Source organism: Rhinopithecus roxellana, chromosome 5 (genome assembly GCF_007565055.1).
Source record: "Rhinopithecus roxellana isolate Shanxi Qingling chromosome 5, ASM756505v1, whole genome shotgun sequence".
NCBI classification, from domain to species: Eukaryota; Metazoa; Chordata; class Mammalia; order Primates; family Cercopithecidae; genus Rhinopithecus; species Rhinopithecus roxellana.
In genome coordinates this window covers 163846100-163862322 of record NC_044553.1, presented here as the reverse complement: position 1 = coordinate 163862322, position 16223 = coordinate 163846100, and the positions used below count along the sequence as shown (strand labels likewise).

Below are 16223 nucleotides of genomic sequence, written 5' to 3'. Positions count from 1 at the left end.
AGCTGCCGCAGGTCAGGGCGGATGGATGAGGAGCCAGCAAGGGCCTCCACGAGGGAGTGGTTGGGGTCCTGCAGCTAAGTCCAGACAGTGGAGGCCTCTGGACCTGGACCAGGGTGTAGGGGGATCCAGCCGGGGGACTGGCAGCTTTGCCCTAGAGTGGAGCAGAGAAGTCACGGGGGTGATCCAGAGGGGCTGGGGCCCAGGGTCTGGGGTGGGCATGGGCTTTGAGCCATGGTGCTTACTGTGTGTGAGCAAGCTGGGGAGCCCGAGAGAGGGTGCAAGTGGGTGGAGAGACAGCAGGTGGAGGTGAGTACCACCCTCCAGCCAGCCTTGGATTTCAGGGGTCCTGGAACCTCCCTCTGAGGAGTGGGTTTGCCTCCATGGGACGAGGACACTGGGGCACAGTGAGGCTGAGTGATTTCCCCAGGATCACACAGGATGGCATTTTGGAGAGGAGTGGGGGTTTGGGAACCAGCTGAGTTGGGAGCCAAGGTGGGGAGGTGGGTGACCCTTCCACAGGCCCCACGGCTGAGTAGCCTGGAGGGCTGTGAGGAGCTTTCCTGGCCGGTCCCAGAGCAGGGAGGCAAGGAGGGCTGGGGTCGCCCACCTGGTCACTTGCACACGCAGGGATTCCCGGCAGGTTGAGCGAGTCTCAAGTCAGCTCAGAAAGTGCCTCAGGGTGGGCCTGGTCTGAGCAGATGTAGATGTAGGCCTACGGGAGTCGGCCCTGCTCACCCTCGCCTGGCCTAGTGTGCATCACACAACCTGGATGGCAGTGCCACCCTCTCTGGATGGCGGCTGGCTGGCAGCTGCAATGTCCCACCAAGGCTGGAGGAAGGCAGTAGGGAAGCTGGCCATCCCTGCCCTTTCCCCGCAGGAAGATGAGGAGACGGAGTCCGGGGGGCCTGGTGGGTGGGGGCAGTAGGTGAACTCGGCCTGCCCCTTTTGCTGGCCCTGTGGGGGAGGCCCAGCCTGGTGGGTGGGGGCAGTAGGTGAACTCGGCCTGCCCCTTTTGCTGGCCCTGTGGGGGAGGCCCAGCCTGGTGGGTGGGGGCAGTAGGTGAGCCCCGCCTGCCCCTCTTGCTGGCCCTGTGGGGGAGGCCCAGCTGTTGCTGACAGCCTCGGCTCAGGTTCCAGTGCAGGACGCCCCCCCCCACCGGATGCTGCGGAGATGGCCATGCCTTCCTGCGGCCGCCTCTCCAGGGCCCTGGGGCTGCTGGCTGGGGAAACCAGGAGGTGGGGGCCTGGCGTGGGCTGCCCCGCCCAGGGTCGAGAGCACGCCCTTGGGACCCACGAGGTCTGGGCTCTGAGCCCGGCTGTGGCGCTCCCTGGCGGATGACCCAAGGTGTGTCACAGCCCCACCCCGAGCCTGGGTCTCTGTGTCCATGGAGGAGGAATTCCAGGCAGGACGCGAGGCCACCCGCACGGGCCGCTGTGCATGCTAGGCTGGATACCATGCTGGGCTGGATGCTGGAGACACGTTCTCCCCAGCCTCGGTTTCCCCATTTGTGGCAGCGGAGCTGGGCCGAGAGGCCTTCGGTGCTGGCTGTGTGGCTTGAGGGGCCGATGGGCCTTCGGTGCTGGCTGCGGCTTGAGGGGCCGATGGGCCTTCGGTGCTGGCTGCGGCTTGAGGGGCTGAGAGGCCTTCGGTGCTGGCTGCGGCTTGAGGGCGGCTCAGGAAGGGCCGTGGTTCTTTCCTTTTACAAAAATAAAGTGTTGCGGGTGCCGGTGTGGAAGTGACGTGGCCTGGATGACATTCCCATCCTACAGGACCGGAGAGTTCTGGGAAGGGCCCCCCGGGAGTCCCGGCAGGGCCTGGATGGCAGCCCGTGGGGCCTTGGGGTGTCGTCATTGCAGGCTCTCTCCCCTGACGGAGGCACCCTTGAGTCAGGCCAAGTTCTACCCTGGCCACCTGCCCTCTTCTGGAGGACTCCCAAGACGGGATGTTGGCTGATAGCCTGGAGCAGGGCGAGGTCTGGGGGTTGTGGCCGGGGGGCCAAGATGCCTCTCGTTTCCAGGGTGCAGGCGGAGCTCCTGCAGGGTCAGTAGCTACCCTGAGCAGGGCCAGCCCAGGCTAGCCTGTGGGCCTCAGTAGCCCCATCTATGAGATGGGTACCTTGTGGGACTTGACTGGGAATGAGTGAAATGACTGTCTTTGAGGTGGGGGTGAGGGTATGTGCTGTGCCCAGGGCCACATGGCCGAGGTAGGGCCAGGAGTGCTCCCCTGCTGCCTGCCGGCCTGCCCAGCCCCTGGTGCCACCCGGCCCTTGCAGCACGTGGTGAGTCGGAGCCGGCGTTCTCATCCCCGGGGTCCCGGCAGGGCCTTCCTTTCCTGGCGCCTGCTCTGGGGGCCCAGCTCACGGGTGACTCCCAAAATAGCTCAGGGAGGAGTGACGGGACAGCTGGGGCTGACCGTCAGCAGCCAGCGGCCGGGGATGCCCGTGACAGTGGGGCTGGGCCTGCGGGGCCGCAACCCCTGCGCAGCTCGGGCTGCTCCAGTTCCAAGGCCTGAGGCGCCGGCCCTGGGTGTGGCGTGGGTGACTGTGCCTGGCTCCTCTGCCACCCTTTCAGGTGCCACAGCTCACTGGGTCTTGCGCCCCTCCGCCTTCCCCCAGGTGCAGCTATGGTTGGCAAGGGAGGTTCTGCGATAAATGTGTCCCATACCCTGGCTGCGTGCACGGCAGCTGCGTGGAGCCCTGGCAGTGCAACTGTGAGACCAACTGGGGCGGCCTGCTCTGCGACAAAGGTAGTGGTGGGGGGTGGCGGGCCTGATGCTCTGCCATCGAAGGGTGGGTTGTCGGGGAGCGGGGGGATGGCTTTTCCCCTGAGCATCCCACCCCTGCTCCCAGACCTGAACTACTGTGGCAGCCATCACCCGTGCACCAACGGAGGCACGTGCATCAACGCTGAGCCCGACCAGTACCGCTGCACCTGCCCCGATGGCTACTCAGGCAGGAACTGTGAGAAGGGTACGTGGGGGTCCTGCTGCCCACGTTCTGGCCAGGCAGGGACTGGTTCCCTTGGGAGCTGGTCAGGCCCCATCCCTCTGGCCTCCTGTGTGGTGGCCCCTGACCCCCAGCTTGGGAACCTATGGGCTTGGGGAGGTGTGCCTGTAGCAAGCTGGGGGCCTGGCTGCCAGCTCTGCCCCCTCCCTGTGGTTCTGCAGCTGAGCATGCCTGCACCTCCAACCCATGTGCCAACGGGGGCTCTTGCCATGAGGTGCCGTCCGGCTTCGAATGCCACTGCCCATCGGGCTGGAGCGGGCCCACCTGTGCCCTTGGTGAGTGTCTGCGCGTGAGTGGGGGACTCCCACCTGGCATCAGTGGGCGTCTGGGAGTGGGGCAACTCGCTGGGGATGGGGTGCAGTGGTCAAGTCCACACGTGTGGCTGCGGCTGGCTTGGCAAGGACAAGTGGCAGGAAGACTCAGGCTTGCGGCCCCACCTGCCCATGGGGACCTTATCCCCACGGCTCACACTGCCAGGGCCCCACCTTTCTCCATCCTCTGCAGACATCGATGAGTGTGCCTCGAACCCATGTGCGGCCGGTGGCACCTGTGTGGACCAGGTGGATGGCTTCGAGTGCATCTGCCCCGAGCAGTGGGTGGGGGCTACCTGCCAGCTGGGTAAGGGTTCCGAGTGTGTGCACAGGAACGTGGGCCACGCATGCGGGCTGCTGGGGCTGCTGCTAGAGCTGCTGGGCTGCGGGCGCCAGGTGCCGGTGCTGCAGGGCAGGCAGGGCCCGAGCCCCACGGCTCCCCCTTGTCTCTTTCACAGACGCCAATGAGTGTGAAGGGAAGCCGTGCCTTAACGCTTTTTCTTGCAAAAACCTGATTGGCGGCTATTACTGTGATTGCATCCCGGGCTGGAAGGGCATCAACTGCCACATCAGTCAGTATGGGGGGTGGGCGCCGGCGGGTGGGCCGAGGCACATGGGACCCTGCCTCTGACCCTGCTCCTCTGCCCCCAGACGTCAACGACTGTCGCGGGCAGTGTCAGCACGGGGGCACCTGCAAGGTGAGGCGGGGCTGGGAGGGGGTGTGGCGTGGGTGCTGTGGGGCCGTCGGGGCACCTGCGGGAGGCTCACCTGGCTGGCCCTCCCAGGACCTGGTGAACGGGTACCAGTGCGTGTGCCCACGGGGCTTCGGAGGCCGGCACTGTGAGCTGGAACGAGATGAGTGTGCCAGCAGCCCCTGTCATAGCGGCGGCCTCTGCGAGGACCTGGCCGACGGCTTCCGCTGCCACTGCCCCCAAGGCTTCTCCGGGCCTCTCTGTGAGGTGAGGTCTGCCTGGCCACTCCGCCCCACCTGCTGCTCTAGGAGCTGTAGGGCCAGGCCTCGTCTCCGACCATGGGGCCTGAGTGACCCGGGAGTGCCGCAGGGGGAGTTGTCCCCACGGCGTCCCAGGCTCAGCCCTCCCCTGGGTGCTGGGTGGGCAGGCGGGGCTGTCACAGGTCACCAGGCTTGGCCCCTTGTGGCCCTCGCTTGTGATGGGTCTCCTGGTGGCCTGGGCTAGGAACCCCCGGGCTGCTGCCTGCCCAGGCCTATCTGTCCAACTGTGCACTCCCTCGGGACTGCAGGGCAGGGGGCTCTGGTGGGCAGAGTATGTGGAATAGGGTGGGTGCCTGATGGTGGACGGGCATACACCTGTCATGGGTGAGTCCTGGGTCGGAGTGGGCGTCTCTCTTGGGGCTGATGCTCTCGCCTCTCTCTGACCATCTTTTGGTGCTGGACCCCCTCCCCCAACCTCCCCTTTCCCCACGCCTCTAAAATAACCTGCCTCCCTACCACCCCCTTCCCCACCTCCCCAACCCTGCCTCCTCGTTACCTGCCTCCCTACCACCCCTTCCCCACCTCCCCCAACCCTGCCTCCGTTACCTGCCTCCCTGTTACCTGCCTCCCTACCACCCCCTTCCCCACCTCCCCCAACCCTGCCTCCTCGTTACCTGCCTCCCTACCACCCCTTCCCCACCTCCCCCAACCCTGCCTCCGTTACCTGCCTCCCTGTTACCTGCCTCCCTACCACCCCCTTCCCCACCTCCCCCAACCCTGCCTCCTCGTTACCTGCCTCCCTACCACCCCTTCCCCACCCCTCCCCCAACCCTGCCTCCGTTACCTGCCTCCCTGTTACCTGCCTCCCTACCACCCCCTTCCCCACCTCCCCCAACCCTGCCTCCTCGTTACCTGCCTCCCTACCACCCCTTCCCCACCTCCCCAACCCTGCCTCCGTTACCTGCCTCCCCGTTACCTGCCTCCCCGTTACCTGCCTCCCCGTTACCTGCCTCCCCGTTACCTGCCTCCCTACCACCCCTTCCCCACCTCCCCCAACCCTGCCTCCGTTACCTGCTTCCCCGTTACCTGCCTCCCTGTTACCTGCCTCCCCGTTACCTGCCTCCCCGTTACCTGCCTCCCCGTTACCTGCCTCCCCGTTACCTGCCTCCCCGTTACCTGCCTCCCGTACCTGCCTCCCTGTTACCTGCCTCCCCACCACCCCCTACCCCACCTCCCCCAACCCTGCCTCCTCGTTACCTGCCTCCCTACCACCCCTTCCCCACCTCCCCCAACCCTGCCTCCGTTACCTGCCTCCCTGTTACCTGCCTCCCTACCACCCCCTTCCCCACCTCCCCCAACCCTGCCTCCTCGTTACCTGCCTCCCTACCACCCCTTCCCCACCCTCCCCCAACCCTGCCTCCGTTACCTGCCTCCCCGTGACCTGCCTCCCCGTGACCTGCCTCCCCGTTACCTGCCTCCCTACCACCCCTTCCCCACCTCCCCCAACCCTGCCTCCGTTACCTGCCTCCCCGTGACCTGCCTCCCCGTGACCTGCCTCCCCGTTACCTGCCTCCCCGTTACCTGCCTCCCCGTTACCTGCCTCCCCGTACCTGCCACCACCCCCTACCCCACCTCCCCCAACCCTGCCTCCTCGTTACCTGCCTCCCTACCACCCCCTTCCCCACCTCCCCCAACCCTGCCTCCTCGTTACCTGCCTCCCTACCACCCCTTCCCCACCTCCCCCAACCCTGCCTCCGTTACCTGCCTCCCCGTTACCTGCCTCCCCGTTACCCGCCTCCCCGTTACCCTCCTCCCCGTTACCCGCCTCCCCGTTACCCGCCTCCCCGTTACCCGCCTCCCCACCACCCCCTACCCTACCACCCTCGGCCGCCCTTGATCCTGACCTGGTCTTGGTGCAGAGGGTGGGCCTCCGGTGCAGGGGATGGGCCTCCTGTCCAGAGGGCTTCTTGGAGCCCAGGGCAGGGATCTGACCTCAGGACCTGTAAGCATGGCAGTGGCTGGCCCTGGAAAAGACCCACAGTCTTGGCTCTGAGGGTGGCCAGGCAGTGTGTGAGGTGCTCAGGAGCTGTCCTTCCTGCCAGCAGCAGGGGCCAAGGCCACATCCCTCCCGAGGGGCGCTTAGGAAGCTCGGCTGCAGTGGAGGTGGGGGTGGGAGCCCCCAGGTATCTGCGTTCAGCTGACAAGGCCTGGGCAGTCTCAGGTGGGCAGGGGTCTTGGACTCTGGCTGGCACTGCCAGGCCCAGGGCAGAGGGGCCTGGGGGTTCCCAGGGATCTACCTTCATGTGGAAAGAGTCCTGGCCTCTGTTCCTGGCCTGGGCCTGGGCTCTCACAGGCATCCCCCACCCTGCAGGTGGATGTCGACCTTTGTGAGCCGAGCCCCTGCCGGAACGGCGCTCGCTGCTATAACCTAGAGGGTGACTATTACTGCGCCTGCCCTGACGACTTTGGTGGCAAGAACTGCTCCGTGCCCCGTGAGCCGTGCCCTGGCGGGGCCTGCAGAGGTGCTGGGTGCGGCGTGGAGTGGTGGGGGAGATGGTGGGCAGGGGCGGACCTGACTCCTGACCGTACTGCCTGCCACAGTGATCGACGGCTGCGGGTCGGAGGCAGGGCCTGGGGCGCCTGGTGCAGCAGCCTCCGGCGTGTGTGGCCCCCATGGACGCTGCATCAGCCAGCCAGGGGGCAACTTTTCCTGCGTCTGTGACAGTGGCTTTACTGGCACCTACTGCCATGAGAGTGAGTGGCTGTGAACAGCGGGCTGGCGGTGGGGCTGGGCTGGCCTGAGGCCCTGGCTCACCCTGCTTGCCTCTGCAGACATTGATGACTGCCTGGGCCAGCCCTGCCGCAATGGGGGCACGTGCATCGACGAGGTGGACGCCTTCCGCTGCTTCTGCCCCAGTGGCTGGGAGGGCGAGCTCTGCGACACCAGTGAGTGTTCCAGCACCCGCCCACGCGGCCTGTGCCTCCACCCCCGTGGGCCCCTCATCACCCTGAGGTGGGCTACTGTCTGGGTGCCGCAGGCCCAGTACCCAGAAGGGCCTGGCCAGAGGGTGCTGCCACCACCGGGTGGAATCCCAGGCTGCCCTCATGCCCGGGGCTGGCTACCCCCCACGACGTTCCTTCCCTGCCCCTTTCTGTCCTCCCCTGGCCCAGCTCCAGGGCTTCCTCCCCCGGGAAGCCCTCCCTGAGCGCCGGTGACCCCCCGCCTGCTGACCGGCGTCCTCGCCCCCAGATCCCAACGACTGCCTTCCCGATCCCTGCCACAGCCGCGGCCGCTGCTACGACCTGGTCAACGACTTCTACTGCGCGTGCGACGACGGCTGGAAGGGCAAGACCTGCCACTCACGTGAGTGCCCACAGGCCCCGGCCGCCGACCCTGGCCCTGGCGGTCTGGGGCCCGCCTGCTGAGCGGCCCATGTGCCCACAGGCGAGTTCCAGTGCGACACGTACACCTGCAGCAACGGCGGGACCTGCTACGACAGCGGGGACACCTTCCGCTGCGCCTGTCCCCCCGGCTGGAAGGGCAGCACCTGCGCGGTTGGTGAGAAGCCCCCGACGCCCCTGTGACCACCGGGCATGGGCCCTCCCCGGTGCCGCTCCCTCAGGCGTGATGGGCCGAGGGGTCTTTTTTGAGGGCCACACCTGCCGCTTGCCCCTGGGTCTGTCTGCCCTGTCTGGGTTGGGGGCGTGGTATGGAGATCCAGGGCCTGCGCAGGGCCAGGTGAGAAGCTCCCTCCTCCTCCTCTCCTTACAGCCAAGAACAGCAGCTGCCTGCCCAACCCCTGTGTGAACGGGGGCACCTGCGTGGGCAGCGGGGCCTCCTTCTCCTGCATCTGCCGGGACGGCTGGGAGGGCCGTACTTGCACTCACAGTGAGCATGGGAGGGACCTGTGGGCGGGGGTCGCTTTTCTCCACAGACGACATCCCTGTCCCCGACTCTCCCCCCATCCCCTTCTGCCAGCCCCTCCCCTGGCTGCCCCTGCCCCCAGCAAAAGGCACCCTCCTTGATGACCCTCCCCAGCCCCACAGCCTGATCACGCCGAGCCAGCCTGGACAGTGCCTGGCACGCTTGGGGGTGGGTACTGATCCCCTGCCTTCTCCTTCTTCTCCCAAACCAGATACCAACGACTGCAACCCTCTGCCTTGGTGAGTGGCACCTGGGGGCCGCAGCAGGGGTAGGTGGGACTTGGCATACCACGGGGGGCCGCCTGATGCCCACTCTCTGCTCTGCAGCTACAATGGTGGCATCTGTGTTGACGGCGTCAACTGGTTCCGCTGCGAGTGTGCGGCTGGCTTCGCGGGACCTGACTGCCGCATCAGTGAGTGGCCTGGGATGACAGACAGCCCCAGCCTGGGAGCCCTTCCAGCCCAGCCAAGGTGTCAGCAGTCTGAGGACATCAACATCCACGTCCCTTGAAGGGCAGTGTGGCCACAGCCACTTCCTGCCTCTCTCTGAGCCTCAGTTTCCCCACATGACTGTACCCTGTGGCGTTCTTGCGGTGTACCCTGCCAAGTGACTAAGTGGGGCGTGCCAGCCCGGGGGACCAGACTGGGGCCAAGGGAGCTGTGGGGGTTGGAGCATGCAGCTTGACATGGGCCCCTCTGTGGCCGCAGGGCTGTCGTCCCTGGGTGTTGGCCCAGGTGTCTGTCCAGCACCCCTTGGCTGGTCCAACGCAGCAGCTGGGGCTAACCCAGAATGGGACAGGCCCACTGCAGAAGCAGATGGAGGAGGGTGCTATTGGGCCGGGGTCAGGCTGAGCTCAGGAAGGCCTCAGGCAGGCGGCAGCTTGGGTGCTGGGGCAGGTGGGACCTGCAGGGCTGGCGAGGCCTCTGTGCCGGGCTAGGGGCTGCTTCTCATCGGCCTGGGGCTTGCGCCCACGTGCCACTGGCTCCCCGCTGCCTGAGACCATGCCGGTCCCGCGGCGGCCGTTCACCGTGCTCAGCAGCAGCCGCTCTCCCCGCAGACATTGACGAATGCCAGTCCTCGCCCTGCGCCTACGGGGCCACGTGTGTGGATGAGATCAACGGGTATCGCTGTAGCTGCCCCCCCGGTCGAGCCGGCCCCCGGTGCCAGGAAGGTAGGCCCCGTGTGATTGCCCTGGCCTGGGGCGGGTTGGGGGGTGTGGGTGAGACCCAGCCCCGAGGGCCACATGCATTCTGCTGACCCTCGAGCCCCTTCTCCCCACAGTGATCGGGTTCGGGAGGTCCTGCTGGTCCCGGGGCACTCCGTTCCCACACGGAAGCTCCTGGGTGGAGGACTGCAACAGCTGCCGCTGCCTGGACGGCCGCCGTGACTGCAGCAAGGTGCGGGCTGCCCGTGAGCCTCCCCGCCCTGCCCTGCCCTGCCCGAGGCTGGTGCACGCTGACCCTGACCACTGTGTGAGATCAGGAGGCGGGTGCTGGGGTCAGGATGGGCTGAGAGCTGTCTGTCCCCACTTGAGGGACCCAGGGAGGAGGGAGCTCAGCCAGGCCCCATGCTTCAATGTGCAGTTGGGAAAACTGAGGCCTGGTCTGGGTCCTGCCTTGCTCTGCCTACCCTTTCTGGTGTCGAGCTTGGCCTGCCTCCCTGGATGGCCTGGGTAGGGGATGGGCTTGGCCTGCCTCCCTGGGAGCCCTGGGTTGGGGGTGGGCTGGGACTCACAGACCTGGGTGGTGTCCCTCCCTGGCATGGGGCCTGTGCCTGCCTGTGGGTCCTCATCTGTGTGCCTGCATCTGACCCTCCTGTGCGTAACTGCCCAGGTGTGGTGTGGGTGGAAGCCTTGTCTGCTGGCCGGCCAGCCCGAGGCCCTGAGCGCCCAGTGCCCGCCAGGGCAAAGGTGCCTGGAGAAGGCTCCAGGCCAGTGTCTGCGACCACCCTGTGAGGCCTGGGGGGAGTGTGGCACAGAAGAGCCACCGCGCACCCCCTGCCTGCCGCGCTCCGGCCACCTGGACAATAACTGCGCCCGCCTCACCTTGCGTTTCAACCGTGACCATGTGCCCCAGGTGAGGGGCCTGGTGGCATCTGAGCTTGCAGAGGCCACACGCTGGCATCTGCTTGTGGCATGGCCAAAGCCTAGCCCCGTGGGGCAGGGAGGCCCTGGTTGGCTGAGCAGAGTCACTCTTGGTCACAGAGAGTGGCCCTGTAGAGTGAGATGAGAGGGGCATTGGGCCTGGTACTAGGTGTGGGTGGCAGAGGAGGCCGGGAGAGCAACCAGCGGGGGGTGCCTATTTGTCCAGCTGTCCTGAGGGCCTGGACTGACGGTGCCATGACTGCCTCACACCAGCTCTTGGGCTGCAGCGCTGTGGGCAGTTTTGCCCTAGCCAAGGACCCAGCTTTGTCTGCTGTGTGCTTGGAGCTGGGCCCCCGTCTCCCAGGAGGGGCTCAGAACTGGAGGAGACCCACTGTACCCCGCCCCGCCTCTCCTCCCCGCCTCTCCTCCCCGCACTGGCCTGCAGGTGGAGCTGGCTCTGCCATGAGGACAGGCGAGTGGGCACCGTCACTCCTGCCTCCTGGTATAGGGCACAGCCGGGTGGGAAGCTGTCCCCACTAGACCCTTGGCATCCCTGCTTTGCTCTCCTGGGCGGGCTATAGGATGTGTCCTGCGTGTACCCACAGTGCCAGTCCAGGGACATAGGTGTCAGGTTCACGGCCCTGCCCTGCCCATGCACTGCCTGTCTCTGCCCAGGGCACCACGGTGGGCGCCATTTGCTCCGGGATCCGCTCCCTGCCAGCTACGAGGGCTGTGGCACGGGACCGCCTGCTGGTGTTGCTCTGCGACCGGGCGTCCTCGGGGGCCAGTGCAGTGGAGGTGGCCGTGGTGAGTGCCAGTCGGGAGCAGCACCTGGGTGGGCCCTGGGTCCCATCCTATGCAGGTCCTGACTGTGCTGGGCAGAGGCTCTGGCGAGGCTAGTCATGGTGCGGAGGGACTGCAGGCAGGCATGTCTCCCCAGGCTGGGGCTGCGGGGCCTCACTGCCCATGCTGCAGGCTCGTAGAACTACTCCCTGGGCCCAGCCAGCATTGGGGACATGCAGGGCTGTGGTGTGGAGCCCGCTTCCCCTGCAGCTGCATCCTCGCCTGGTCCCCTGCTCTGTCTTTGCCTCTGTGTCCCCACGTCACAGGCAGCAGGAGAGTCTGTGGGCTCAGTCTGCCCTGGGAGGCCTACTTTGGGACTGGCACCTGCCCTGGCCTTGGGGGGTGTCAGATGTGAGTGGATACCAAGGGTGTTGGGTGAGACTGGGGTGGGGATGTGCCTGGAGAGGGGAGGGAATGTTCTGGAACGTGGTGGGTGTGTGTGCAGAGCAGTGGGTGTGGCCATGGCACAGCGTGGCATGTGGAGGCCATGGCCAGGCACAGGAGGGACGTGCAGTGTTTTGGTGCCTGAGGCTGCAGATGGGGTGGGGGACATGAGTGGGTGCTGCTGGGTGATGGAAGGGCAGTAGGGGCAGGGGGAAGATGTGAGAAGTATGCCAGCACGGGTCATGGCACCATCAGGCACATGGTGGAGGCAGGGGCACAGCCCCGGGTTGCTGTGGCCTCGTGAAGGCACTAGGTTTGTGGTGCCCTTAGGGCGTGGCCCATAGGTGGGGGTGAGGGCTGGGAGCTGACGAGAAGGGATGGCCATCTTGGAGCAGGTGTCAGTGAATGGGGCCACACCCCCCCGACTCACTGCCTGGTGGTAAGGTCCCCACCGCAGGACTCCAGGCTCTCCTGTGCGCCTGGACGGGGCCACCCTCCACCCCTACACTTCCCCCCGCCATTCACTGCCTGGTGGTGAGGCCCCCACCGCAGGACCCCGGGCTCTCCTCTGCTTCTGAATGGGGCTACCCTCCACCCCTCCAGTCCTCCCCCTGCCACTCCCCGCTCCCTGCCTGATGGTGAGGTCCGCACTGCAGGACCCCGGGCTCTCCTGTGTGCCCACCATGCTCCAGCGTGGCCAGAGCCTCAGTATTGGGGGCAGGCTCCTGGGAGCCTGGGGCCCTCGGGCCATCCCCCCAACGCCTTTCTTTGCCGCAGTCCTTCAGCCCTGCGAGGGACCTGCCTGACAGCAGCCTGATCCAGGGCGCGGCCCACGCCATCGTGGCCGCCATCACCCAGCGGGGGAACGGCTCACTGCTCCTGGCTGTCACCGAGGTCAAGGTGGAGACAGTCGTTATGGGCAGCTCTTCCACAGGTGAGCACGGGAGGTGGGCCCCTGGGAAGGTGCCAGGCGGGCAACTCAGGCATTGGCACAGAGCCGGCTGATCCTGCCAGCCACCAGGAACAAGAAGCCCCTGGCATCTGCTGCCCCAGCCGCCCAGCCCCACAACCCAACCTTCCCAGCCCTCATCCTGGGACCCTCCCCACAAGCCAGGAACCAGAGGGTGGGGCCTGGCCGCCTGGCCAGCAGGGCCCTCCCAGGCCTGGATGTGTGTGGCTAGTGACCTGCAGGCACCCAGGCCTCAGTGCCTACCGGCTCTTCTCCCTGGTCCCCAGGTCTGCTGGTGCCCGTGCTGTGTGGTGCCTTCAGCGTGCTGTGGCTGGCATGTGTGGTCCTGTGCGTGTGGTGGACACGCAAGCGCAGGAAAGAGCGGGAGAGGAGCCGGCTGCCGCGGGAGGAGAGCACCAACAACCAGTGGGCCCCGCTCAACCCCATCCGCAACCCCATCGAACGGCCGGGGGCCGGCCCGTGGAGCGGCGGGGGCCACAAGGACGTGCTCTACCAGTGCAAGAACTTCACACCGCCGCCGCGCAGGGCGGACGAGGCGCTGCCCGGGCCGGCTGGCCACGCGGGCGTCAGGGAGGACGAGGAGGACGAGGATCTAGGCCGCGGTGAGGAGGACTCCCTGGAGGCGGAGAAGTTCCTCTCGCACAAATTCACCAAAGATCCTGGCCGCTCGCCAGGGAGGCCGGCCCACTGGGCCTCGGGCCCCAAAGTGGACAACCGCGCGGTCAGGAGCATCAATGAGGCCCGCTACACTGGCAAGGAGTAGGGGCGGCCACCAGCTGGGCCAGGACCCAGGGGGGAGCCATGCCGTCTGCTGGACCTGGAGGCCAAGGCCATGTGCATAGTTTCTTTATTTTGTGTAAAAAAACCACTAAAAACAAAAAACAAATGTTTATTTTCTACGTTTCTTTAACCTTGTATAAATTATTCAGTAACTGTCAGGCCGAAAACAATGGAGTATTCTCGGATAGTTGCTATTTTTGTAAAGTTTCCGTGCGTGGCACTCGCTGTACGGCAGGAGAGAGCAAAGGGTGTCTGCGTCCTCACCAAATCGTAGCGTTTGTTACCAGAGGTTGTGCACTGTTTACAGAATCTTCCTTTTATTCCTCACTCGGGTTTCTCTGTGGCTCCAGGCCAAAGTGCCGGTGAGACCCATGGCTGTGTTGGTGTGGCCCATGGCTGTCGGTGGGACCCGTGGCTGATGGTGTGGCCTGTGGCTGTCAGTGGGACTCGTGGCTGTCAGTGGGACCTGTGGCTGTTGGTGGGACCTACGGTGGTCGGTGGGACCCTGGTTATTGATGCGGCCCCGGCCGCCGGCACGGCCCGTGGCTGTTGGCACACCTGTGGTTGTTAGTGGGGCCTGAGGTCATTGGCGTGGCCTGAGGCCAGCAGGTCGACCTCGCGCTTGCTGGCCAGTCCGCCCCGCCTGCCGTCTGTGCTTCCTCCTGCCCAGAACGCCCGCTCCAGCGATCTCTCCACTGTGCTTTCAGAAGTGCCCTTCCTGCTGCGCAGTTCTCCCCTCCTGGGACGGCGGCAGTATTGAAGCTTGTGACAAGTGCCTTCACACAGACCCCTCGCAACTGTCCACGCGTGCCGTGGCACCAGGCGCTGCCCACCTGCCGGCCCCGGCCGCCCCTCGTCGTGAAAGTGCATTTTTGTAAATGTGTACATATTAAAGGAAGCACTCTGTATATTTGATTTAATAACGTCAACATTCCGGCCTCCCTTGTTCTTTGGGTGCTGTTCCTTTTGCATTTAGAGTCAGACTGGGGGAGAACCGCGCTGGCAGAGAGGCAGTGAGGCAGTGGGGCATGTGCTGGGTGTTGGCCCACATGGCTGTGGTGGCTGTGGAGGGTGAGACGGTCCTGCTGAGTCAGGGCCTGCCAGGGCCGCGAACGCATTGCCAGGTTGGTGGATGCACGTTTGGCCAAAACCTTCCTGGGAATGGGGAGGGGAATTTCTAGGTACCTGGCACCTGACTCTGACTACAAACAGCTGAGAACAGTTTTATAAAATAGTATAAAATTGCTTACCCACGAATACCTATCGAGGTCTCAAGGAATTAACAGTTCAGAATTTTTATTCATTCATTTATTCCTTTGTTTCGCTTGTTCATTCAGAGGCAAGGTCAGCATTTGAGAGACTGGAGGCAGGAGAGAAGCAGCCCTTCCACCTGGCCCTGGAGCTGGTTTTGCCTCTCACTGCTTGAGCCAACTGGAACATGGCATGGTGGCCTCAGGGCTGGGCATGGAAGGCCGACTCCAAGCTGTCTGTGACGTGCAAGTTTTTACCCTGCTGTGAGGTGCAGGAGGTCAACTGAGTCAAGGAGCAAAGCCAAGAACCAGATCTGTACAGAAAAGAAGAAAAAAGTCCTGCTGACAGCCTGGGAGTGAGGCTGCCTTGCACAGGCAGAACAAATGAATAAATGAATGAGTGAATAAAATTTTTGACCTGGTAATTCCTTAAGACCTGCTGGTTGCTCAGAAGTTACTCTAGATGTCTGTTGAGCACTGCTGCTACAGACTCCAGTGAGCACTGCTGCTGTGGACTCCAGGAAGCCATGCAAATGAGCTATGGTGTGCACTCCAGGGGCAGTCTCTCTCACTCCGGCTGGAGTCCTCCCATCAGCTCCTTCCACTGTATTGAGCCAGGTCTGCAGGGACACACAGAGGAGCTGGTAGGAGACCCTGCTTGCCATCGGCTGCTCACAGGCCCAAGGCTTGTGCCCTCAGGGTGGGGGCAGGGGTTAAACCCGCCTCCTGCCTTGGCCCCAAGGAGTTGGCCAGGCAGTTCAGGCAGAAGGGCAGCCCCTGAGGAGTCGTGTACACTATGACTCGTGTGGATATGAAGCCCGTGTTCCCACCACCAGGTTGGCCAAAAGACGTCAGGCTTTGAGTTTCCTTTTAAACGGTGTTTACCTAACTTGCAGTTCCCTAGGTTCCTGGTGGAACCAAATGCAAATCACCTTTGTCGTAGACCTCTGTACACCTCATGAATGATTTTTCAAGGTCAGTGAGTAGACCACAATCAAACCAAGCACACAGGGGAACCTGGCACCATGATTGAAAACCATAGGAAATGCATGCAGAGGCATCTGAGTATACTGGAATTCTCAGACATGGATTGTAAAAAGCTTGCTGTGCTCAAAGACAGCTTGGAAAAGCCGATAGGCCAAACAAACTTCAACCTAGCACCAAGTAGAACTTCTGGAAATGAAAAAAAAAAATACAACCTTCAAACTAAAGACTCCAGAAGTAGTTTGGCAGCCACTCTTAAGACACTGCTAAAGAGAGAATTTGTGAACTAGAAGATAGGTGAGAAGAAATGATCCAGGCTACCCCACAGGACAAGAGATAGAAAATAGCATCAGCAGCTGAGGAGGAGGCCCCAGGCAAGGGCCTGGCAGGGGCTGTCCTGAGACCCATGGGAGCCCATCAGGCATGGAGTGAGCAGTGAGTAGGTGCGGCAGGTATAGCAGGTGTCATGGGTGGGGCTGGGTTGCCTAGTTACTTCTGCAGGAAGTTTCCCACAGACCTGCACGTCCTTGGCTGTGCCAATGTGTTCCCCCAATTCTGGGGAGGCCCTGGGCAGCAGGCGCTCACTCAGGCAGAGGATACAGGGAGCCACACCACCATCCCTGCCACCACTTTCCAGGCAGAGTGACCTGTGCACAGAGGCCAACCTGCAGGCTAGATGGCGTGGGCGGGGCCCCATGCGCACATGCTTTGGAGACTCCCGCCTCCCTGGGCCATCC

At 64.3% G+C, this 16223-nt stretch overlaps 1 protein-coding gene across 4 annotated transcripts in view; it reads left to right on the top strand.

Moving 5' to 3' along the window:
• JAG2 (jagged canonical Notch ligand 2) overlaps positions 1-14912 on the top strand; it is a 30265-nt gene extending 15353 nt beyond the window's left edge. Inside the window, exons 6-26 of one of the 4 annotated variants that reach the window (XM_030930439.1) lie at positions 2615-2745; positions 2849-2968; positions 3166-3279; positions 3509-3622; positions 3774-3887; positions 3967-4013; positions 4101-4274; positions 6639-6789; positions 6869-7021; positions 7100-7213; positions 7518-7631; positions 7713-7826; positions 8040-8156; positions 8404-8431; positions 8519-8604; positions 9250-9363; positions 9474-9589; positions 10025-10267; positions 10951-11082; positions 12280-12436; positions 12739-14912. In XM_030930439.1, coding sequence (XP_030786299.1) covers positions 2615-2745; positions 2849-2968; positions 3166-3279; positions 3509-3622; positions 3774-3887; positions 3967-4013; positions 4101-4274; positions 6639-6789; positions 6869-7021; positions 7100-7213; positions 7518-7631; positions 7713-7826; positions 8040-8156; positions 8404-8431; positions 8519-8604; positions 9250-9363; positions 9474-9589; positions 10025-10267; positions 10951-11082; positions 12280-12436; positions 12739-13235 — 2950 coding nt within the window. In that variant the 3' untranslated portion in view covers positions 13236-14912. The remainder of the gene's footprint in view (positions 1-2614; positions 2746-2848; positions 2969-3165; positions 3280-3508; positions 3623-3773; positions 3888-3966; positions 4014-4100; positions 4275-6638; positions 6790-6868; positions 7022-7099; positions 7214-7517; positions 7632-7712; positions 7827-8039; positions 8157-8403; positions 8432-8518; positions 8605-9249; positions 9364-9473; positions 9590-10024; positions 10268-10950; positions 11083-12279; positions 12437-12738) is intronic. The other 3 variants (XM_030930440.1, XM_030930442.1, XM_030930441.1) reach the window with 3 other exon arrangements.
• The last annotated feature ends 1311 nt before the right edge of the window (positions 14913-16223 follow it).